This window comes from Aythya marila (assembly GCF_965140915.1).
Source record: "Aythya marila genome assembly, chromosome: 5".
Classification (NCBI taxonomy): Eukaryota; Metazoa; Chordata; class Aves; order Anseriformes; family Anatidae; genus Aythya; species Aythya marila.
In genome coordinates, this window is record NC_139046.1 from 25,983,497 (window position 1) to 26,009,092 (window position 25,596).

A 25,596-nucleotide genomic window follows, 5' to 3' on the forward strand; every position below is an offset into this window, starting at 1 on the left:
TCTAACAGTTAATCCCTAGCTTGGTATATCAAAACAAAAGAAATAAGGATCAAGGAAATGATACTGAAGTTTTGCCGTTCTGTCAGCGGCCCTCAGTACTACAGACTGCAGTCACCGTATACCACATCTGCGGCACAAAGCCAGTTTGGCTATCAGCAGGTCCACCTTCAGTGTAGTTTTCATTTACATCAATTTTTTCTCCTTCATTTCATCTTGCCTCAATCTTTAGCTTCCCAAGCATTCTTTTGGATCAAAGGATTGAATTTATGCATTGCAGGTTCTGAGTTGGAGGTAGATATGAGAGACATTGGAACAGATACTGATTTCTAGAATGAATCGTGTACCTTGACTGAATTCTTTAACTTCTGATTGAGACCTGAGACAGGTTTAGTTTCAGACCCCTGAAGCATAAACAAAACTGGTTGCATTGCCTCAGAGCAGGAGTACTGTGGTTCAGTACCCTGTTCAGACAGTGCCCTATGGCAGATCCCGAGGGAAGAGCAGTAGATGACATTCATGATGGTAATTCCCCAGTACCCTGTGGGACTCAGTGGTTTTCTGGCTAGGAGTTGGTATCTTTGTGTAGAAATAGCATTAGTGGCTCTTGCTTCCATTAGTTTGTCTATTCATTTTTGAACCCCTGTACATTTTTGGCATCCTTAGCTTCCTGTAGTAAGAAGGCATCCACAGTTTTATTATGTGCTGAGAAAAAGTAGCTCCTTTCATTTGTTTTAACCTGCCCACCTGATGTCTTCATTTGTTTTTCCCTATCTTTTGTAGTGTAAGGAGTAATTGTTTCCCATTCTCCTCCCTGAAGCTCATGATTTTAAAGGTATTTTTCATACTTCCTTTCAGTTGTCTTTTTTTCCATGCTGAAGAGTCCTTATTTATTTAGTCATTCCTCAATGCATAAGTTGTTCCATACCTTTGATCATCTTTACATCATCATTTCTCTGTAGTTTTTCCAGTCCTACTGTATGTTTTCTGAGATGGGAGGAGAAACATGGGGAAGAATTATCCTCAGTATCAAGAGATTGCTACAACATAAGCCCAAATTGCATTTCCTTTTTGAGTGTATTTTACTGATGTTTTCAAAGAAAAAGCTACAATAGTTATAAGGTCTTTTCATGAAGTAACTGGTTCAAATTCCCTTACTGTGTAAAGCTAGGATTGCATTTCTCTGGCTGCACAACTTTGTAGTGAAGTTGAATGTCATCTAGTGATTTGATGTCTGATCATCTAGTAATGCGATGTTTTTTCACAGTTCTCAGTGACTTTCACTTTTCCAGCAGCAGACTTCCATTTATTTATTTATTTCCATATTCTGAAACCATTGGTAAGTGTTTTGAACAGGAGAGACCATAGCACAGATTCTTATGGGACCCTAGTGGAAACTGTCCTTTCATTCTAGCTCTTGTTTCACATGCTTTAACTAGTTATTAGATCCATGAGAGGGATCCCCTTTATCCCATGTTGGCTTACTTTCTTCAGGAACATTTTGAGTGACCTTATCAAATTTTTCTCAAGTGAGGAATTGGTGGTGTGAAAAAGACTCAAGGCAAATTGACAAATGAACATTGTTTAGCTCAAAACAGAGGTATTGAAGGTCATGATCTCTCAGTAGTGCTGATGAGTAATTAATCAGACTGTTTACTGAGCACTACAGTGACTTTAATGAAGCTCCTGAATGCTTTTCGTCTTTGTACCTGCTGTAGTTGATGTTTGTTTCCAGGCCTGGCCTGCAGTAACTGCCAGCTATCTTCCAAAGGGCACCTCAGCACAGTCCTTTGTGCTTTTCAGCTGTGAGTGTACCCTAACTTTACTGGAAGGTAACAGAGACTGCAGCTGCTTCATACAAGGGAGAAGTCCAGGGAGCTGTAATATGTGGGTGGGTGGGTGATGGAATCAGTATCCGTGCCATGGAAGGACCAGATATTCCCCTTGGGGTGGGAGTTGAGTCCAACCTGCTGATAACCCATGTGGTGAACTGCTGGGATCGGAGAGGAGACAGCTGGTGAGTATTTCAGAGATTCCTTGTGTGTTGTCATGTTCTTCTTTTAAGCTGTGCTTTTTGTGGCATCCTGTGCCCAGCAGGGGACACTGCTGGAAGGCCAGCAGCACACATGGATCCATAGCTGAACAATTGCAGATGAAAGCACAGTAGCAGAGAACCACGACCCCATTACTGTCCTAGGGGAGGTTAAAAGAATACACATGGCCTGAATGTAACCACTGCAGAGGTTACCCAGTGCTCATCTTGTTTGAGGATGGAGAGAGAAAGGAGGAAGTATCTGAGATTCTTTCACAGAATTAAGAGTAAAAGGAACACCTGAGAGAGTCTTAGAAGGAAAGAAAGAGAAAAAAAATCAGTCTTTATAGGAGGGGAAACTGAGGAATGCTGAAAAACTGAGATATTTATTAAGTGTATGTATTTTAGTTTTTTAATAGTATTTTCAGACATCAATTGACCTTAGAGAACTGTTATGGTATAAAGCAATAAGAGGAGGTGATCCCTGCTCCATAAGGAGGGCAGAAGGGGAAAGGCAGGTTCAGAAGAGGGGAGAAACTCTCCCAAGGGAGTGAACCTCAGAGCCAGATTCAGACCTCTACAACTTCGGTTTCAAGGCCTGAGTACCGCCAGCAACAGTGCAGTTCTCCAAGAGCTGGTGAGAAGAAAATAACTCAAAGACTGAGAATCTTGAGGAGGTGTGACAAAAGATGGCAGAGTGCAAGAGTAGTTCATCCAGCATTGCACTGGGTTGCAACAGAAGCAAAGCAGTGAAGAAGCAAAGGTGGGATCCCATGAACAGAGAAGTCTAAGAGGAAAAGCAGGTGGAAATGCTGGTGGCTTAATGTCTTTTCCGCAAGGTTGTCTTACTGCTCCGTTGTTGAGGAGATGAGCATGGAGAGGAACCCTTTACTAATTGGAGTCCTTGTAGTCAATTTATTTTGAAAGGCACACTTTAGATTATTTTTGAGGCAGAGGACGTAGTGCTGGCAGTTATTTCTGGTGGTGTTTGAAGAGCATTTTAAGGGGTTGGTGTGATAATGAAGATTACAAGGGAAGCTGAGACACATTCGGAGAATCTAGGTTCTAAGCTTTGATGGTATCATGAAGTAAGGAGGTTGCTGTTGACTCTCTTGCCAAAACCATAACCTACACTCTGAATCATGGCACGAAACACTTGGTGTCTTTTACATCCCAGATAGTTATGACATACACAGGAAATACAATGGGAGTCTGCTCTGGGAAACAAAAGGAAATGTTTGGAAAGAGTGGCTGAGAGAAACATGACAGAGATCAGCAGAAACTTGGGAAGCTTGAGCACTGAGGCTTGAAGGTTTTATTAGCCAGAGTGTCAGGATTCAGTAGGCCATATGGCATCCTGTCTTGTGAGCAGAGGGTGTGTGGGTCGCTGGGCCATCATAGCCTCTTCAGGACACCTTGTGGCCCTGTCAGTCTGCCACCTGTTCTCTGCAAAGCCCCTGGGCCCTGTGTGTAAGTGTGCTGGTGCTGCCTTCTTGCTGCGGCTTACAAACTTCAAAGCAAGGCAGTGAGTTCCTGGCGGTACTTATCATGTTGCAGGCCACAGCTGAACTTCCACCACATAAGCCTGGGTTGTAAGAACTCCTACCTCTTTGCAGGAGGCCTTTTCTCCTCTGGGAAAGGCTTACATGACTGAAATGATGAAAGAAATGAACCTCTGAGTCCCCTCAGGTCTTGTGGATTGTAACTGTGTGGAGTCAAAATATGCCCTAGTTGCAACCTCATCCTCCCAGTCCTTTATCCCTTCTGTGGATATTATTTTACATGCCTCTCTTTTATTCCCCCCTCAGTGCAGCATGTGTGTGCTTGGTGTAAGCCTTATTCTGGTGTATTAACAAAATCTCTACAAATCCAAATAAATACTTATCTTGTTAGTGATGGGAATCTTCAGCTCTTTTTCTGTTGAGATGCTGCCTCTTTTCAGTGCTAATCAGCCACAGACAATGACATGCTCCAGGTTTGAATTTCTCTTCTCTTTTGTCTTTCTTTGTTCCCCTCAAGCATGGTGTTACAGCTGGTAATGCAGTTCTGGCCTGGAATTCAAAACACCCCTCAGCAAGGTGGCAGTTAGCACATGATAACCTGTATCAGGTGTTGTGCTTGTCAGAGCAACTTAAAACAAATTCGTAGCTGGCTAAATATTAAGGGGGTCTTAGGAAGCAATGGTGCCTTGTAAGCAGGAGTCCTTAAAAGCAGAGTGGTGAAAGAGTGATGTCTTGTCTTTCCTCAGGGCTCCAGAGAGTGATCGGTTTGCCTGGGAAGGAGAGATGGAGAACAGTGGCTGCACCCCTGTGACACGGAGTCCACTGACACACCCCAACTATCAGCTGCATTTTGCTGTACAGCAACTTCAGCAGCAGAAACTTCAGTCACGACAGCTGTTGGAGCAAAGCCAAGCCCGGCACCAGGTAACTCAGAAAAATCCTGCCTCTGACATAATAGCAGTACTGACTTGAGTCCTACATGTGCAGAACCAACCCAAAACAGTGCATGTGGCACAGCTTTTGTGATGGAAGTAGCTCTTCCAGCGTGTTACAACAATAGAACTATTATTAAAGTCACTGAGCATTAAAATTATATTACCTGCAGTTCCCTTTGGCCTCTAATACCACATTGACATCCTCCTTCATTTGGCTAGTGGCATGGTGCTGCTTGCTTTTCTGCACCAGTTCAAGGCATTCTCTTCCAGTGCCTCAGACAGCTTTAGAACTGTCCGTAGTCTCCATGGCTCTGTCACTTGTCACTGGGTGACACGGTTCTGCTTCGACTTGCGTTCCTTTTGGGTAGTGCTTCAGGCTGGGTCACTGTTATATTTCAATGTTATGTTTCCAAACGTGGGGTTTTGAAATTGTGTTGGCAACTGTGCACTCTGTGGCAAACAGACCCCATCAAGGGTTCATCTTGACTAAATTCCTCTCCTACTGGATGTCTTCTCATAAGATACAGTTACCAAAAAATAGCATGTTAATGGACTTACATAAATATTTTGGAGAATCTTCATCGTTCTTTCGGAGAAATATGTTAATTTCTTTTAAGAGCTTTCAGTGCGCAGGAGACATGGCCACTGACCCTGATGCAGGGTGCAAGTTTTTCTGCAACCCTGAAAATCTTCTCAAAGCCTCCTACACATTTTGTTATAACTACACTTAAGATTTCCTTTCACTGCTTTGCACTGACAGCCATATGACTCCTTTGTCACAACTGTAAGGAGAAAAGATGGGCTGAATGTCCAAGAGCCAGAGAAAATATGAAAATGGCTTTGTATTATTGATGCTCTGAGCAATTTCTAGATGCCAAGGGTAGACCACTGTGTCTGGAACACCATTTCCATCCTGCCTGGTGAACCTTCTGAAGTCACAATGAGCTCACTGATGCACTCTTTTCTCTTCTTTGTTATTATTGAGAAGGAGGTATGTTTTTTCTTCTGAGTGGTGGCCAAAAGGCTTTCTTGCTAAAGAGAAGTGTTTGCGTGAACAAGCCTCCACTCAAAAGAGACTGCTCTCAAATAGGTTGGAACTATTTGCTGGACAGTCTGGCAGAACTGGACTTCAGCAAGACCATGAACAGAGCTAACATGTGAACACCCACTCTCCCTTCTATGAAGTGGATGAGTCACGAGTCAGAGTCCTTGAGAACAGCTTATAAGCAAATTGCCCCCATCCTTTTCTGAAAGTGTCTTGAAGAAGAGGCCCTTCTGCCTTTGCCCCTCACGCTCCTTCTCTCAGGGTCCTCACTTAGCCATGTGGTTTCTGTCCCTGAATTCCCCCACCTACAGTCTACTTGCAGCCCCCCTCAGCAGGAGCAGGAGGTCTTCCTTTCATCTGCATCCAAAGGGCTCTGGGTGGGCAGCAGTGGCTGCTCAGGAAAGGACTATAAGCTGGCTTGTGCCTGTGAGGAGGCTGGAGCTGGCCATGGGGCCTGGCTGAGCCTTCTTCTAATTGCTGACATTGAGCTGATGTTATTCTTGGCCTGGGGTAGAGCCATTACTCAGGAGTTTCTGTTAAAGTGATTCTTTGTTAAACCTCCACTCACCCCCACAAGATCCCCCTCACAGCTTTCCCTCCCTCCTCTCTCTGAGCCAAGCAGTTCAGAGTTGCAGTATTGAGGCTATTACTTTACCGCAGGGCTCAGGCTGCTCTGAAGTTGCCATTAATGAAGAAAGGGATTTGCTGAACATGGGGGCTTTCAGACTTTCTGGAGTGTAAACTACATCTTAATAACATGACCGTCTCTTTTGGAGCCAGCCCTACCTCCCTTTCCAGTCACAGTTGCATGGATGCTCTGATGCCACTCCCAGTGATTGCGTTACCCTCATCTTCATCTGTTTATCCCCATCTCCCTCTCAAGTTTGTTGTTATTGACCTTTTCCTTCTCAGACTTCAGTCCTTTGACTTGACCTTTCCAGGAACTTGCCTTCTGTTTTTGTTGTCTTATCTTCACTTCCATGATAAAGCATCCTTGTGTCAGTGGCATTGACCTCCCTTGTAGGAAAATCATGCCAGGAAAGTATGGAAAGTGTTTCTAGTTTCCTTAATCAGAGTGAAAACTATGGACACAGGAGAAGCCAGAGGCAAGTCTCTCATTCTGAGCTCTGCATAGTGTAAGAACCTCAAATTCAGTGCTTCTCCTTAAATCTCCTTCTTTGCTGTCTTTCTTTTCTCATACATTCCCTCTCTTTCTCATCTGCTGTAGATTGCCATCCATAAAGGCCTTTTTCTGATATGGTATCATGTTTTTTGCCACTCACTCTTCCCAAACAGCTTTACATTGATGCTGGAAATGGGAAAAGCATACCGGTCTTCTGCAAGATGCATGCAACTGGGAGAATTCAGAGTTTAGAAAAAATTGAATGTTTTATGGGAAACCTTCAGCAGGGTACTAAGGACTACATTTTTCAGTCACATCACTGACAGACTGGTCTGGACACAATTAACAGTTGTTAGTTACTTTGATCTAAGAAAATACATTGGACAAGATTTGGAAAAATTCTACATCCATTTGGAAATTGCTTCTCCAAATATTTAAAGCACTGCAAGTGATGGAAGGGAGGGGGATCTAGCAGAACAATTTGGGGAGACTGCCACAGTCAGAGACTGGCGGTGAGGGGAAAGAATGATAAAGAGGAAAACAAGGACTCAACCTTGTCCATTTCATGAACAGAAAACCATAGAAGTCAGCTCTGTGGGATCCACAAGTTTGGATTCACCCTTTTTTAGTGGATCCTGGATCTTTCCTTAATGATCTTAATTAGAATTAAAGGCTACTTGGCCAGAACACTGCTCTGGAGTGTGGGAGGCCATTGTTTTGGTCTTGGCTGCTGTCAGGCAGTTACTGGATGATCCTTAGAAAATGACCTCCACCCTGTGTGGTCAGTTTCTCAGATTCACACTGATCCCCTCCATGAAATGCTTTGCAGTTGTGAAAGCCTATTTCCATCAACAGAACAAATATATCACAAAAAGGAGAGGGTTTGTTACTTGAGAGGGTGTCATGATCTCTCTGCTTTGGGAAATGCATGCAGGACGTCTCCAAATCATGCGTTTCATCTCATTGTTCAAGTTCTTGTTGGAAGGCAGACTAACCATTCGTCAGTAGCTGAAGTGTATTTATTCAGATACCTCAAGCTACACTGTGAGTGTGGCATGACCATACAACACGATTAGCTGCACATCTTTCCTTCTGTCTGTGACAAATGAACTGGTTGTATGTATATGGATAGCATGTGAACAAATAACAGAAGCACTATGATTAATAACACAGCCAGATGCTTCTGCCTGTATGTTAACCAGTTCGATATGTTGGAGATGAGCTAGATGTGTTGGGAAGCAAAAGAGTTGTAGCCAAGTATTTGTGTAATAGGAATACTCCCCGCTGCCATGCAGTGGATGTATCTGATCATGAGGGCTTATTGCGTATTTCTTTGTGGTAGCGCCCACTCTCGGATGAGTGCTTTCCAGACACTTAAGAATGATGATTTCTCCTCCAAGCATTTCACAATTTGCAGGGCAGCACGTACTATGGAGGTGGATAAAAGGATAATAACCGATAATTTACACTCATTGTATATGAAAGTTAGTTCATACCATGCAGTAGGGTGGAAATAAATCTTCAGTGCCAGAATAGGTATTTTGTTCCCTGGACAAAAAGAGAAGCACCAGACTGAATGAGAATCGAGAAAACAAATGGATAAAGCTCTGCAGTGATAGGGACCAGGAACAGAGACAATACAAAGCCTGAGGGGAAAAAAAAAATAAAAAGGGACAGAGTTTGAAAGTGGAGACAAGAAGCTTAAATCTGATATCAATAAAATCAAGGAAAAAGAATTACAAAATCATACCAAAAGACAATAAAAACAGGTTTATAGCAGTATTTTTTAATGTTTAAAGGAGGCTCCATGTGACATGTTATGACCTAGATATTAGTATCACTGCTGCAGTTGGCAAGGCAGTTAATATACCATCATTGTTTATTCTCTAATTGTTTCCTGTACTGGAAAGATGCCATTAGCTGTTAGGGAGGTTCCTCTTTCTCTGTGTGGCTATATTCTGTCTGCTTAGCCTAGCATCTACTGGGTTTAGAGTTTTATGCCAAACATTTCACATGGGAAAAAAAGCTAAATTAAAACAAGAGAAGTTCAGTCGTATAGTGGAACGGTCCCCATCAGTCCTACTTATATCAAAAAAGGTCACGTTAAGCAAGTCATAAATCCTGTTAATGAGTTGTGTGGTCAGTTGTGATCACATTTTGAATCAGAAGTTTAAGTAGATTTTATACTACGAAACATTGGGCTAAATAAATCTTAAATAATTCTCCTCTTTTAATCATTTGAATATTTGAAAGGTCATGGTACGTACTCTGAAATATTCCTTACTTTGTGAAGTTCAGCAAACATTATTCCTTTCAACATATGCGACTCCAAATTTCCTGCCATTTATTTAAACCTTACTGGGATTAATGAATGTTTAAAATAATATTCCTAGTATTCCTAGAACTACATTATTCTGGCCTGAGGATACAGGACCTCTTTGAGTGCAGCCTTAAACATCATTAACTGTTTTCTGAACTATTATATATTGGACTGCTGTCAGATTTGCAGTCTCTCTTCCCCTTGAGTCTCTCATTCTTTCTTGTTTTGCAGCCTTCTCCCTCAGACTGTTTTCCCTCTAGATGTGCTAACTGCCATTTTCCTATCTGAATCTTGTGATACTGATGAGTCAAAGACTTAGACTAAGTAAAGCAGAACAACTGTTCTGAAAGCAGTAGACTGTGCTGATTTATACCAGCTGAAACTTTGTCCCCATGTTTCCAATCCCATCGCTATTATTAGAATTATGGTAACGCCCAGATGTATTAAGTGTCTTTGCAATACAATGATATGGCCCAAATCTTTCCTCAGAGAGCTCCCAGGTTAAAAAGATAAACCATATACAAGAAGAGAGACAAAGAAGAAAGCACCAAGTCAATTTATTTCAGTATATTTTAATGCCTCTATGAAGAATTTACCAAGGAAGACTTGCTTCATGACATTCTGTGAATGCCATGACTTTGCTCTCCTTCCTTCACTTTTTTGATGACCCCAAGATGCTCCTTTTAATGGAATTTAACACCGTGGCAGTTAAATAACAGGGTCAAAATGTGCTATTATCTTAATTTTGTGAATTTTCAACTCAACTGATTGTTGCATCCAAACTTATTTAACTGATCATATTAATATGTATTCAAAGGAACCTGCACTAAACAATTTGTATAAATCCAAAGCTCATCAAAGCCTTTTGAATCCCTGTATTTTTGCAAAGTCATTGGAAATGCAGTTTCCTAAAATTTCTAAAAGTTTTTTGGATTTTTTTTTTTTCAAATTAAATCCTCATCATTTTTTATTCCATATCAACATCTTCCTTTCTGGAAGTAGAGATTTGGAACTGGCTGCCTAGCTGCACAGATCTTTGTGCAGTCCATGTGCATGTATATCTGTCAGTTCTCACACACTGCTGAGTCTCTCATCACTTTCAGTCTTGCTTATTCAATTTAAACTGAACAACTATGGTGTAGAAATCTCAAAGCTACATTTCATACAAAATTCATGAAAATAAAGACTTATGAATCTGGGAAGGGAACTCAGCTACTGTTTCCATTAAGGCAAAGCTGCAGCATCGGGGCACTCATAATTATACAGCAGAAATCCACACACGAATGCCTCAAACCCATGAAGGGAAGCATAATTTGGGGCATGCTTTATATTACATACTGTAAGATTCAGCCCCAAGACAGATTCACAGGAAATGAGCTTCATTAGCTCCTCTGGTCACAGAATGAGCATGTTTTTGCTTGCAACATTTGTTCCGTTACTGTGCTAGGGATGGGTGTTAGATACAGGAATGGTAAGTGCCAGGAACATTCCTTCTGTTTTTCAAGATCATTAATATATCTGCTTTTCTTCAAAGTACCACAGTACCTCCCTGCTTTTATTCACGAGCAGCCCAAGCTCAGTTGCTACCGGCAAATAATACCCTTAGATGTGTATTGTCATTACTGACAAGCTGTACATGTTGAGATTTTCTAATTAAAAATGACTATTTTTGTGCAGATAACTTCATCTATGCAGTGCAGTGTAGATGTGGATGTAAGGAGAGGTGAGTTATAACAAGGCAAATTGGGGATCAGGACTCAGGATCCTCTCTGAGCTCACAACCTAGCAGTTCATATTGCTTCAGTCTGTGGCTTGGGGAAGATCACTTGTCAGTGCCTAACATGCTTTGTGTGCACAACAAGGTTAATGCTGTCCTTTTCTGAATGGTCCTATCTCCCCAGAGAATTATGCAAGAGAATTAGCTCACTAATGCTTTAGGTGATTTTTAGCGAAAAAATCTGCTAGTGTTTAAGGACTTTCAGATTTGTAGCCTGAAGAATTTGCGGGGGAAGCAAATGTCTTCTCAGAATTAAATTAAATCTGTCAGCCTGGAAAGTGTGGGTCCAGATTATTTACTTGCAGCACCAACAGTTGCAGGGTGCTACCTTCTTTAGAAATGTCTCTGTCAGGGTTTCTCTAGGTTTCTGCTCTCCCTAGGTCCTGAGCAGTCAGGATCCTGAGCGATGAGGTGTGTCTCCCGCATTTTGGTTATCTCTGGAATCTGTTCCCAACCTCTCCTTTGTGTGGTCAGGCTTTGCTTTCCCCAGCTGCCCCTTTTGTTTGCACAGTAGCTTCTCCTGGTTTCCTGTCCTGTCCCCGTGGAGTTCCCAGCAGGGCAGTGTGCTTTGTAGCTGAATCCAGAAGCCGTGGTCCGTGTCAGCTTCCACTCTCTCCATCCTTGCCTGGAAGGCAGCCAGGATCTCAGCACAGCATGGAGACAAAGGCCGTTTTGGAAGTCCATTAACCCCAAGAAAAACATCCGTGACCTTTCTGTAGGCAGGTATCAGCCCAGCTTTTGCTAATCAGGCTTTATTTGAGCATCCATTCTTATTCTTTCTTTAGAGTCACAGACCTCCCTGCCTGTGCATGTTAACACATGGAAAGGGTAAAGACTGTGTGCTTTGCAGACACCAGGATCATAATGATTTTAATAACAAGAAAAAAAAAAAACTTACAGGAAATATGCATCATGTCGAGCAGCACACAGTGAAATGGCACCCCTGAATAAGAAAGAGCAGAAAGGGGTGCAGTGACTTGAGGGGCTCCATCCCAACCCCGTACTGCTTGAGACTCTAAGATGCAACAGAACCAAGTTTCGTTTTAGTTTGTTTTGTGGGGAGAGGTGGGGTGTGACTGCTATTTTCCAGACTTCTGCTTTTGCACCAGCTACTTATTTCAAAACCTGAAAGCTGCCATCAAGGTAGGGCTTCAGGGGAGGGAGAGGTTAAGAAAAGCTTGGGAGCTCAAGGGGATCTTGTCAGTGAGCTCTGGTTAGGAAACAGGCCTGTTTTGGCTCCCGCACTTCCTTTTCTCCCTAGAGCTCTGCCTGTCAGAAACGCCTTCCCACACACCACTGCCCTGCCATTTGCCAGAGAATTGCGGGGGAGAGGGGCTTTTCCTGTCTGTGTGCTGAGACGCAGCCAGCCCTCAGACTGTGGTTTTCTCTGGAGCCTGGAGCCCACTCTTTGTGGCTTTGTTGTGTTTTTCACCGGAGAAGAAACTGAGGACAACTGCAGTGAAGTGCGCTGCTCCCAAGGTCACACCAAGGTGCCTGGCAGTTGCTCAGCTGTTCCCCTCAGCTCCTATCACTGACCTCTAGCTGCCAAATTACAGGGTTATGGTATTGCCTCTTTGCCCTGGGAAACTGACTAAGAAACTTCGAGGAAAGGCAAGGCTGAACTCCCAGCAGGTTGCTCCTTTGTGAAAAGAGCCTAGCAGTCTGCTGAGCTCCCCAAGGGAACCATTGCCTGCTCCCTGCTGGGCCAGTCCACTGCCCCGGTCTCTGGTATCTCACACAATGCAGGTTCTTTTGTTCCCTGGATCAAATCTGCAACATCCTTACTCTCCCACCTGCTTTAGGAATAGAAATATTTTCTGTTCCCTGGTATGACTAGGGGATTTCCATTTTGTTAGCTGTTGACCTCAAGTCCCCTTTTTCAGAGAAGGTAGCTTAGAGCCTTCCTGTTATTCCAAGCACCTGCAGGGTTGGACTGAAGAACTGGCATTGTAACATCTTCCTCATATTTTTTTTTTCCTTGAACTTTGTCTCAATCCCAGCTCCCCCACAAAGAATAGCTTACCTGGGTAAGTGCAAAAGTCAGTCAAAGCAATAAAAACTTTGTTTTTGAGCCCACCGCATGCTTAGGTTGGGGATATGACCTCTTGTTGTTTTTTTTTTTTTCTTCCAGGATAGTATTGTTATATGGCAGTAATAAGCCTCCTAGAAGCTAGTTCCAGCTTCCAAGGGTATACAATTCAGTTCTTAAAACCACTTCACTGACTTGATCCCTTATATCTTCTTTTTGTGCTTGGGACTGTCCCTGAAGCCCTGGGGGTTGCCTTCACCAGACAGATAACATCACCCACTTCCATCAGCTCTCTCAGCAGTATTCAGAGAGACAATCACCGATTACTATTATTTTGTTCTGTTTTTACCAGGCTCTCTTTGCCAACTACTCGCAATCCAGCACCAGCCATATATCTATGCCAACTGGCTCTGGTGCCCGCAAGACATCAAGTGCCACTTCTAGTCTCCAGAAGGCAGCCAGTTTGCACAAAGTGATGCCATCCCAGAGTACGCCTTCTCAGCTGGTTCCAAAGCCTCCAGCAAACCACAGACAGACAGTAGCCAGAAAGGCTGCAGCCCAGAGGATTTCCAAGTAAGTTTTATCTCTTCCCATCTACAACAGGGAGTTGGCACTGGTTCCCCTCAGGAGTACGGGTGAAGAACCTGTCTACGTGTGATTCAGACATAGGCCTTTCAGGCTGTTTTGTTCAAGATAAATCTCAGAACAGCTCGACCTGTGTGAGCTGAAGTAAATGTGTACTGTCGTGCATTTTCATCTTTTACAATGGTAAGGTAAACATGACTGTAGCATCATACAAACATAGGGATGTAACTGCCAGATTGAATCAGAGAAGTGTGTGGTCCAGGCTGGGATTCAGTTACCTAAACACTGGTTAATAGTGCGATGTTAGATGCCTAAGGCTATCCTACCTGGCTGTAGCTGCTGCTCCAGTTAAGCACAAGTCTTCTGCAAACCTTGCTGAATCTGCCAGTCCCATGCAGAAGTCTCAAAAATCTTGCAAGTATCATGTATGGTACTAGACAGCTGTGTTTAGGCACTTGAGTCACTCGCTTCATGTTTAATCTTTGATGGAGGCCAGAGTCTGGTGGGTCAGAAAAGGCTGCCAAAAAAAACCCACCCTGAACCCACCAATATCCTTAACAAGCTAATTTGCCCTTTAGCCAAGCTTTCCTGTAAACTTAACACATGAACATTGACTCATGCCTTTAGGCACAAGTTTTTATTTCATTCAAATTGTTTATGTGTCTAATGTAATGATAGCTTTCTTCATTATCTGTAAAAATGTCTACCCTTCTAATTTTTACTAATCTTTTAGTTATAGCACTTGACATTATAAAGAAGATGAGTTTTTCATGTGTTATCTTTAAAAACAAAATACAACACTCACCTTCAAATGTTGTTTACTGATTTTAAGTTTCCTTCCTTTCCATTTCTTTGTGTCTCTTCTTCTGTGCATTATGAGAGAATGTGAGCAAGGCTTCTGTTTTCTTTTTTTCTTATTCTTTACATTTCTTGTTAACTCCCTCAGCTCTCTGTTTATCTCTTCTTTGTCTAAAGAAGTTCTGCCATTTAAATTCTTCATCAGGTTTTTCCTCATATATCCTCAGATGTATTTCATCCCTGAATGCTGAAGGGTAAAAATTGCAGTCGTAACTTCCTCCCTTATACTGTATGGCCAGAAGAGTTGTAAAACTTTAACAGGTTCCTGTGAGGTTTCCTGGTTCTTTGTTTCCTTCCTGGTTTAAAGAGGGGAGGCTTAGTAAAAGATCACGAATGAAAGACACCTTGTGAAGCTGCTGGGGCACTGTCAGTGTGTGGGGATCAAATCTGGAACTGCAAGGCATATTTAAGGAACTTGGACAGAACTGTGCTGGGGAAGCTTGTGTATTTCCTGCTTCTACTCTTGCTATTCTAAGAGCTAGCACATTAAACAGATCCCCCAAAACTATCTAAAAGGAAAATAAAATGGCAGTAGACTTTGTCAACTCAGCAAATGCAGAAGTGAGCGTAAGGTCTGGCAGGTATATGCTGGTGGGTTTGCTATCTGATGTCTTTTATGTTGGATAGCTCATGTTAGTACAGGTGACAGGCTGTGTCAGTGGGTTTCTCTGCTGGGCAGCAGGGATGTGTATTTGAAGATGCCGGTGTGCTGTGCTCACTTGTTGGCAGAAGAAATGTTTATCCTTGTGAGATGGAATTGCAGCTCCTTGGACAGACTTTACTTTGCTGCATTTTTGTGGTTTCTGCTCTGTGACAGGCAGGAGTGTGGGAAAACCGGAAAAAGTTCAGCACCAAAAATGCACAGAAGGGGGAAAAAAAGCAAAAGATTCCTTCAGAATTTTAGAAAACTAATCCAAGTATTGAAGGCTGCAAGGAGCCACTCCGGAAATACTTTCCAAGTTGCCTTTCAGACTCCAGTACGAGGCTCTGAACCCATTCTTGCCATTCATGGGATCTTGCAGTAACATTTTTTCACTTACATGGAAAGCAGCAGTGCCCAGCTATATTTCCAGCATACTGAGAGCTAATAATTTAAAAACTGCTGTGTCTCAGCCTAATTTAACCCATCCTTTGTTGTCAGGAATAGACCAGAGGTGCATTTACAGATGAGAGTTGATGAAGACAAGCCTCTGCCTCAATTGAATCTAGATTAGAGATGAAAAAGATGTCTTGCATGCTCCAGCCTGTTCTTTACAGTCCCTGGTTATTCCGTGCAGAATACTTTCAGACACTGTGTATAGCCTGCCTTCAAATAACTCGAGTGGCAGAAGCCCCATCATGTGCTATATAAGACCTTTTAAGAATCTAAATAACCTTATTATTAGAAAGTTTCTCCTGATGTGCAATCTGAGTTTTTCCTTTGTTTCATCCTATTGTACCTTGTTTCTCCTTCCTGAACCACCCTCAACATTTTCCCTTGCAAATACTTTCCGTCTTTTGAATAACTTCTGCTTCTTGGAGTTTCCTAATGTTGTTTAGACTTGTTGAGGTTTTGTTAATCTCAGATAGTAGTTCCACCTGCCAAGTTTTTAATTGTCTTGAATTTACTGTGTTTTCTTCAGTGAGGATGCTTGCAATTGTGGCACCTAGAATTGTACTTTTCCAGTGTGGGACTACTGGATCCTTAGGTTATAACATAGCAAATATCCCTCTCCATAACATCTAATCTAATTTTGGCTTTTGGCTGCTTCATTCCTCTGTAAGGTCATCTTTGATTTGCTGCTGCTAGCTTTCACCCCCTAATTCTTGTTGGCTGTTTTCCTGACCTCTTTCCTCAAAGAAGATCTCACTGATATATATTATTTCCACAAGGCTCACTGAAACTAATCCTGTTCTGTTAAAGCTCTCGTGTCTCTCTCTCTCTTTTTTTTTCTTTCATATTTTTCAATAAACCAGACTTTATTTCTCTGTCTGCTCTTGCACTGCCTGGCTTTTGTTTAACATCTTAATAAAGACCTTCTTTTTCAAGTTGTTTGTAGAAGCCCTCTAGAGACTGGACCATGAAGACAAACTAAAATCAACTTTGTCTCTTTGACCTATCTCTTCTTTGCATGCGTTATCATTTCTCTCCTAGCTGCACACATGGCTTCCAGAAGAGAAGGAAAAGAATAAGTAGTAGTAGAAAGCTTGACTACAAACAGAGCGAGATGCTAAAATGAACAATACTGACTAATTTAAAAGGAGTCTAGTAACTTTGACGCTTCTCTGGTTAAAACATAAAGGAAAAAAGTAATGCAACAGCCAGACAATTCAGTTTTGTCTTTTCAGTTCCTGGCCTCTCTTGTTTTTGCAGTCTCTCAACTTGTAAAAGGTGGTAGGTTGACTTTATAATGGATTGTGTCCAAAGCAGACTCCTTGCTTAAGCTAACAGAGTGGAAAACTGGGGCCCACATTAAGGTGTGGAAAAAGACTATAGTAACTGGGAGAAATGGTTTAATACGTAGCTCTACTCAGAAATGTATACTCATGAAATGGTCTCCTGGGGCTCCATAGTTTTGATTAAACATACTCAGATTACAGGTAGTAAGATAATTTTTTGAACAGCTAACACAACGAACTCTTCTTTCTTTCCAAGAGTCAGATTGGGTCCTTGTGTTGCCACTGTTACTGGCATGTCTGTGAACCATAAAGGGACCTGCTGCTAACTGTCAGCAATATCTTGAGGCAGAGGTCACTGAAATAGTATTTGTAAGCCACAGGATGAAGCAGATATCCCTGGAAGCAGCATTTGGTGGGTAGGACCTTCATTACAGATGACAGCATGCAAAGCAGGGAAATATATTAGCACAACTGTGAGAATTCAAGAGTGATTTTGTACAGGTGGCAGATAGAAAATCTTTCTGCTTTTAGTAATGAATAAATCACTATAAACACAGATTTCTGCATCATTCCTACACTAACTTGCTGCACTCTAACTGTAAAAGCATCAGGTAGGGCAAGGCTTGGGCAGCCTGTGAACAGATAGTCAAAGGAAAGATCTCAGAAAAAATACGGCTGTCAATGTTAGATCACTGCATGCAAAGAAAAAAAATGCCTGGTAGAGAGAAGGAACATACAGTTCAATATTTTATCTGGAAGAGAGTAAGCCCAAGAAATTGCTGACTTTACCAGCAGTAGACTGAATAGACTGAAACATCAAAAACTATTGGAGATGTTAAACAACACAGCATAATTTCTTCATGGCATGTTTACTGAACTTCTCTATAAATGTTATTCCCAACAACTCTGCTCAGGAAACCTTTCAGAACAAGTATTTCCTTCAAGTCCCAACACCATAGCACATAGTCTTTCTACCTTGTTCTTCTCTTGTATATTTGCTTTGCATGGTGCCAGCAGCAGAAGATCCAAAGCTCTGCTCTATTGTAGCTAGTACAGAAATAGGGGAGAGGTGATGCATTTCTCCAGGGTTCAGGAACTCCATCCCACAGATGGGTGGAGTCCTGACTATAGTCAGATATGGCAGCAGCCAGCTGTTACAGGACAGGCTGGCCAAGCTTGGCAAATATGCCAAAAATAGAAGAATGGCCACAAAGCAAGCTCTGTAAAACGCTATGGTTCTGGTTTGTATCCTGTCTTGCCCATGTGTGCTTATTCACAGGCATGTGTGAAGCGTCTCAAATGAGCTGATCATGTATACAGTCTGAGTGCCCACTAAAAAGAGGACAAACATCAGGGGAGCAAACATGTAACAGTTACTGAGACCACTTTTACTTTTTTGCTACTGCTGTACTGAGGCATACTTGTTTTTTTAGCTCCTGAGCATCTGGGTTAATCAGGCTGCCTGACCCTTAGACATTTTTGGCAGCAAAAGCAGTGCATCTGAGAGACGTGCCTTGATTTAACACCCTGACACAGCTGGGCTCACTGGGCCTGCAGCTCTTAGCCCTTGGCTAGCCTCAGATCTTACACGCAGATACACATGTGGAGATACCCTGGCCAAGAGCAACAGGGGAACAAGCCTTCCTGGCTCTGGCTCTTCACATCTGTTGCTGTCCTCTAGTCAAACCTGGGCTTTGTGTGATGTGAATTTGTTAGTGTCAGTCCTGTCCCCACGGAACATTAGATGCATTTCATGATATCCCAAGAATTGTTTTTTTTAAAGGTGTTCAGACTTCAGTCAAGAAAATATTTCTTTGTCACCTCTAGAACAAGAGCACCCTCCAGGCTGGGCAGCTTAGAGGTGGTTTAGTGCCTGCATTAAGAAACATCAGTATCAATTTCAAGAAGAGCTTTGCTGCATAAGAGAGAGAAAAGGCCAATGGCAAATAGTTGGAGGGGGACAGCGGAGAAAAGGCTGGTTTTGTTCATTTTAAAGAGGAAGAAATTGAGAATGTAACAAAGGATTTCATTGCAGAAGCAGAAACAAAAACTCCACAGACATTAAAAGTAGGAAAATTAGAAAGGTAATGGGGTTTCAGCTAACCCAAGGAGGAAGAAAGTGGAAAGGGATTAATTCAGTTTAAGCAGTAAATATATTCTGGGACTGGAGATCCTATCAGGACAGCTGAGGGAAGAGAGAACTTGAGGGGTGAGCTTAGCATGGTGGGAGGTCAAGGTTGTGGGGTAGATCTGAGAATGAGCTGTGTGGAGGTGACAGTTGAAACTGCAACAATCAGTATACAGTGTGGGCAGAAAGAAGAGAGGATGGGCAAGTCTGGAGAGGGAAATAGAGTCTCTATATGTAAAGCAGACATAAAGATAGAAGGGTAATTGTTCCCTGATATTTTTGTTGTTGTTGTTGTACTGGCCAACATCCCTGATATTTTCAACTGCCAGTCTTGCATTCTACCTACAGAAGGGTGAACTAGATTTGGCTGTCAATTGTGCTATATTAATGAAGTGGACCAGCTAATTATGAGCATGGAATGTTTATGTAAAAAGGACAAAGATCCATCTGGATTCTCCACCCCCAGATGGACCATGCAGTATCCATGCAGCAAAAGAAACCATAAGTACAGATCCAAAATTCTCTCCAAGAGGCAATAAACATAGAAACAGGCACCTCATTTGACAACAGCATTTCAAATTACAGCTGATTGAAGTAAGGCGTTGTGCTTTGCAAATGTCATATCTGCTTCCCCTTCCCTTCCCATATGGACTCTAATTTATTTTACTAAAGTCCAGCTAAGATAAAATACAGGAGTCCCTCACTGGCCTTTCAGCTGCCAGGAGCACCTGGATTGCTGGCAACTTGCTGACTTCAAAATTTGAAGGCAGAATGTTTCAGGAAAAAAAAAATACAGCAACTGCACATATGTGCCTGGGTCTGTTAGTCATCATGGCATCACGTGGGGATTGGAGATCACAGTGTTCTTCTGGGGAAGAGCTCACAGGAACTGTATTTCATGGCAGAGGTGAATGAGTGAGGGAAAAGCACTGTGGCAGAGAGACAGGGGTGTACACACAGAAGTCTGTAGTGATCAGAACAGAGTTGGGCAGGGAGGAAAGGCAAGGAGGGATAAGAGAAGAGAGGATAAACCAAGAATAGGTGGATTGATTGTGTAGATTTTAAGGACAGAAAAGGTCATTGCAGCTGTACAACTTGACCTACTTTTGTGAGTAGACACTTTTTTTTTTATGTAGGAGAGAATGGTCTCATTTTGGTAATGAATCTTTATAATAGCTACAGAGAGTGTGGTTGTACTCCACAGAGTATTGCTTTGCTGTAATTCAAATGCTGAGCTAAATGCAAGAGGATTTGCATAAAGTGTCTGCTAGAGGACTTGTGCTACACTGCTGGAGACTATACACGTCCTGTGGGTCTCAGTTTCTGAGGCAAGTGAGAAATCTTGCCCAGATCAGTTGTCTCTGTTGAGACAAGATACAAGGACTTAGATTTTCTTAGATTTTGAGAGCAGCATCTTGTGGCTAGCCCCCTTCTCATGTTCATTTTTGTTTTAAGGTTGCTTAATCATTTTGCTTCAGATCACTGGAGAAAGTATACCACAGCATTACTAGTTGAGTTGTGCATTGGTAGACCAATGTTATTTACCATTTCCTTTATCCTTCAGAATCATCTTGCAAGGCACATGGGACAAAAGCTTTAGGCACATTGAAGTCTTGCTGGCAGCTCGAGTGTTTGTCTGTCATCCCCTGCCTTCTTGGAGCCAGTTGCTGTCACTGCCTATCTCATATCATGTTCATAGCTGCAGTCCTAGTGAAATTATGTGAACTAGGAGAATTATAACTTTTATGTTCAAGACCATTACGCTTCCTTGGTATATCCTTTCTCATTCATCCTTTCTAATCTGATGCTTTTACCTGCTAGGGTGGCCTCCACTGAAAGGCAACTGAACGGATTCCAGAACAGCCTTCACAGTGCTGCATCCTGTGAGCCAGGGTCAAATTCCGCAGGTGAGTGCCAGTGCTGAAGACCAGGAAGTGGGGGGGGTGGGCATGCTGGGATGCTTTTATCTTTCTCAAGAACTGGCAGGGAAAAAAACCTCAGCAAGAGGAAGAAACACAGCTGTCTACCCTGCACATAGTGGTTCCTAGGTAACAGCCTGGGTTCAGCTGTGTAGGGAATTTATTCCTCCTGGGACAAAGAAGACTAAACAGAAGGGAGCAAAGGCTGAATTTTGTAGAGTTGGAAGAGGAAGATCCCTAAAAATGTGGCTGGGAAAAAAACTTGGCTATAATGGCCCCTGTTTGCTTTAGGCTTTGGCTCAAAGATGCTCTGTTGTTTAAGCTTGGGCTGTAATAAAGGGCCAGGACATTCTTTACATTTTTCTTCAGTCTTGCAGAAAAGTGCTTTAGTTCAGGAAGACATAGTTGAGACTTGTGAATCAGCTACATAGTGAAGTCAGTCAGTAGAGGTGAAACCTCCCAAAGAAAAATCACTGAGGCCTATAGAATCAGATCTTCATCCCTCCCTAGTGATTAATTTGTTCAGTGAGGATCTTAGTAAATGAGGACCCAATCCATTTTTCATTGGCACAGACATATTTGCAGAAGAGTGTGGTTGTGATGAACCCATGTTGCCCATGGCCTGCAGTAATCTGTGATGATGCTGTAATGGAATATATGGGCAAATTATCGTCTAGAGTGCCTTGAAAGAATTATGTTTCTGACCTTTAGTTTTGCTGCGAAAACCTTGAAAACGTGACTTGAGTATCACTGAAGCAGTGTTCTGTATGTTTTCACAAGCTGAAACAAAAGTTAGCGCAGGGGTGAACTGCCTAATTCATCTTGTGGATATTTAGCTCTGAAACTTCAAGATGACATTTCCAGTATTAATGTCAGTGATTTTATTGCTGATCCTCTAGCACAAACATTCAGCTAATGCACTTATTGTACAATTCCAAACTGCCTCCCACGCTTTACCACCTGCCAAAAACTTCAGCTATCCTACCAGAGATTTTATAGGATGAATAGCGAGAGTCAATAAAAAAGACCCTACAGCACATTGGAACACGACAGCGTAGGAATGCAATATAATGGAATAATCAAAATACAATTTTGTCAACATTGTATTATATGTGCAGTTGAGACAAAAGTTCTGGTTTACTGCATCATTCAAGTTGAGTTTTTCATACAGTATATAAAGGAAGGTTGCACACAAATTTACAAGTAAATGTAAAAATGTAGTTCTCAATATATGACCAAACTGTTTTGCTAAGTGGATTTACATGAAGGCATTTGTGTGCCGAATTCTGTCCTCTTTTTAACAATTTTAAGAGCACTTCACAGTTGTCACCCTGTAATTTTAGGGGTAGGTTAGCAGAACCAGGATCTAGTGAGCAGGTTACTCAAAGCTTGTCCCTAGAAAAGGTATATAGCTCCAAGAACAGGGCTAAATTTTGCTGCGATTGAAGTATGTAGAGCAAAATGTTTGTTCTTGGAAACTGGGGGAATTATATTTTTTTCAGCTTTGCACCAAGCCACTGGTATGCGTCAGAGGCTGTTGTGCCCAGTCTGTGTGTCTCAGAGACTACTTTGGTCCTTCCTGCAGGAACAGATGTTTTTCTTCTTCACTCTTTTCATCGATTGCTTACACTAGGGCCCTGATTTTCCTCTTCAACAACTTACTTGGGGTTACTGTTCTGCATGTATTTGGTATCCTAGATACCAACTAGAGGAATTGGAGATACAAGTCATAAAGCAGATTACAGAATAAACTGCAAACATTCAAAGATAGCAGGCTGTGAAAAGTTGTGGAGATAGAAGAATTGGGCAGAACCTCCATATAAACACGCACAGGAATGTTCAAAATGTTTGAGAAGTTTGAATAGGCCTTATTTGAATAAAGGTCTGTGGGATGATTAATCGCCGAGATGGCACAACCATTTCATACTATTTTATCAGACAGCTTCTGTGAAGAAAACATCCTGGCAGACTGAGGAAGTCATTTGAGTACCATAGGCTTGTCTGCTATTGAACTGGGCCCTTGTCTGACTTTGGCAGATGCCCTTCAGGCTCCTAGTCCATTCTTCTTTTCATCTACTCTAATAGTCTGTCCAAGGAATAGCAAATATTGAAGCTTTGCAGAGAAGCATAAAGATGTCACAAATGAGCTAACCAAAAGTGAGGATGACGCTCAAAGGAACAGCGAGTCAGGTAGTATGGAAACTTTTAACCAAATTGTTCATAGAACAGTTCCCTGGTGGTTAGTACTGCAGTTGTAGGAGTGGGCTCAAGGAGTGTTGTGCAGTGGGCTCAAGCTCTAAAGTACAGATTTCATGAGATGAAATAAGAGGAAGACTAAAAGTCAGCATTTCTGCAAAGCAGCTCAGGACTCTGAAAAAAAGCACCATTACAAGATAAGTGGCCCAGCCTCTCATCCCCATGGCCTCATCCTCATTTCATGGACAGATGAGTTCTATGTGAGCTGTATGCCACTGGGGTAATGAGAGATAAGGCACAGGTTCTCTTGAGTATCTACTGGAGGGGGGTTGATATTTAAATCTAGAGGGGAAGATCTAAATATCAAAACCTGCATGCTATCACTTGGGGGTTATTTGTATTTTCTGAACAGACAGTTCCCTATCAAAGTTACTGGAAGTTGAAGGGAATTTATTATACTAAAGAAGTACCAGGAATTACTACCTCTGGGGAACACTCAAAATGCTTCTGACCCAATTTTTCAGTGAAATTGAACACCCAGTTGCCTAGTGTACTGGGTTGTCAGTCATTCTGAAAACAAAGCTGTACCTACAGCCATGATCATTGTTGTTTGTTTGTTTGCATCCTGCATTACTTTGAGGGTCTCTCAGCATTGTGCTGATTGCTTTCTGCTTCATGAAACTTTACAGTTCAATTAGTATTAGTGCAATAGGGTGATTTTAAACGAAGAAATCAGTTCTCTTTTCAAGTCTTCCTCTTCTCCAAGTCTTCCAAGACTATAGTTTGCTGAGTAACAGAAGGCTAAACTAAGTAGTATAGTGGGTTGTTCAGCTCCAGGCTGTCTTTATGAGGATGTATTTGATATGATGATGAAGGAAGGAACCTATGGGTTGGTCATTTTTTATTCTGTATGTTAACAATGCAAGGCTGTATGGAGATGATTTGCTGTTTTACTTTCTACTGCTCTGTAGAGGCATTAGGTGAATATTGCATGATTTTTTTAAGTGGAATTCTAGATAAAAAGGTGTATTTTTTCAATTAGAATTTAGCTTTTCAACAGCTGGCAAGAAACATCCAGGAAGTGCTGTAGCAACTTTAAAGACCATGTAGTTAGATACTTAATATATTTATTATTCATCCTTTTTGAAAATGCTAACACAAAACAAGTTTTAGGGAGAATAGAAGAAAAAGTAAAGTTTTACTTTTTGAAAACGTAACAGCACAGTTCCAGGCAGTTTCTCTGTACCTAAGTTGGACTCCTGTATGCGAGAGCCTGGACACAGAAGTGATTTGAAAGTATAGTTAACTCCTCAGTGCAATTGGGGTGTGGACCTACAAGGTACTGACCCCAACTGATTTGATTTGTAACAGTAACAGCAACTGTGAGTGAAATCTCTCTTCTGTCATCATGTTTCTCTCTTTCCTATCCTGCCAGCTTCTTGAGTGTTCATGAAATCTTTATTTATTTGTTTCTTTGCATTTTAAAAGCTTCTGAACACAGAATGCTTATGGGGTTCTGGTTTGCTGTGGCAAAAATATAAATAATATGCTAATAACTTACATATGTAATTGCAAACAAGTATGAATCATGATTAAAACTGGGCAAGACTGATGCCTGGCTCCACCCTTGTCAGTACTTTCACCTTTTTATTCTCAGGCTGATTAACAGCGATGCAGTTTTATTATGCTAGTTTATATTACTAGTGTCCTCATGGCTCTTACAGTGAGTGTGGTGAGAGAAGAAAAGGGTATTAGGGCTACTGATTAGGGGAGAAAGTTAATAATAAGAAAGTTAATAATATGCTATCCATGTTTGACAGTAGAGAAGACTGCCAGTTCATGTAAAGTCTCAGATCTCTACCTAGCATGGCTTAAAGCATGAGTCCCAAACTGATTTCTGTGTATTTGAGTTCTCTGAGAATACTTCATAGAGAAGGTGAATGTCAGAACTTCATCTGAAGCTAGTAAGGAAACTTCTTGTGTTAGGCAGTTGATTTTGCTCACTGTGGTTCCTAGGCCTGTATCTGAGCTTAGCTGCAGGATGATGTACAATTGGCAGTTTACTTTGGACATTCACCTGGTCCCCATATGTGCATAAATGCCAACTTCAGTTGCCAACTGAAGGTATGCAACTCTTTGAAATAATGTATCATCATCATCTGTAAGGATTTAGAGCTGGATCCTGCACTGCCAAGAGACACGTTGAAGAATAAGGGGATTGGTAAGTTGTTTTGGACTTCATCCACATAGAAGGCAGGCTGCTGTTCTTAGTTTTCTAGTGATTTCCTTCTTCAGGCTAAGGTATCTGAATGTTATCCAAGTAAGATGAATGTGCAAGCAGTGTGGTCAGGTGTAGAGCAATGAATAGAACCTGCTTGCCACAAGGATAAGAAAGAGCACTTTTTTACTTGCTCTTCTTTGCATCTTCCACAACTCCAGAATTTTTCATTTTACAGGAAATATACAGGTAGACTGCACACTTCTAAAGACTTTTTTATATCTAGGAATGTTGTATGGTTCTTCATCAGAAGGTCACGTACATCTTGTCATCAGAGACCTGAAATTAGAGTTGATGGTGGAGATGCTCAGCTGTAACTGGCTGTTGGCTACCCGCTGCCTGAATTAACATCATTCTTGAAATGCAGACTCTTTTGTATAAGGCTGGGGGAGGGAGATCATTTTAGCAGGCATGTAAATGTACAAGCTTCAAAATTGTTCTGCATCAGAAAAAAAAAGTCAGCTACACACAACAGGCACTTAAACATGGTGTG

General features: G+C 41.9%; 1 protein-coding gene across 4 annotated transcripts in view; it reads left to right on the forward strand.

Annotated features, from left to right (window-relative positions):
• TTLL5 (tubulin tyrosine ligase like 5) overlaps positions 1–25,596 on the forward strand; it is a 137,940-nt gene that overhangs the window by 96,939 nt on the left and 15,405 nt on the right. For all 4 annotated transcript variants that reach the window (XM_082760915.1, XM_082760913.1, XM_082760916.1 and 1 more), the window contains 3 exons: positions 4,278–4,455; positions 13,113–13,333; positions 20,532–20,617. In XM_082760915.1, the coding sequence (XP_082617041.1) occupies positions 4,278–4,455; positions 13,113–13,333; positions 20,532–20,617 (485 nt within the window). The remainder of the gene's footprint in view (positions 1–4,277; positions 4,456–13,112; positions 13,334–20,531; positions 20,618–25,596) is intronic.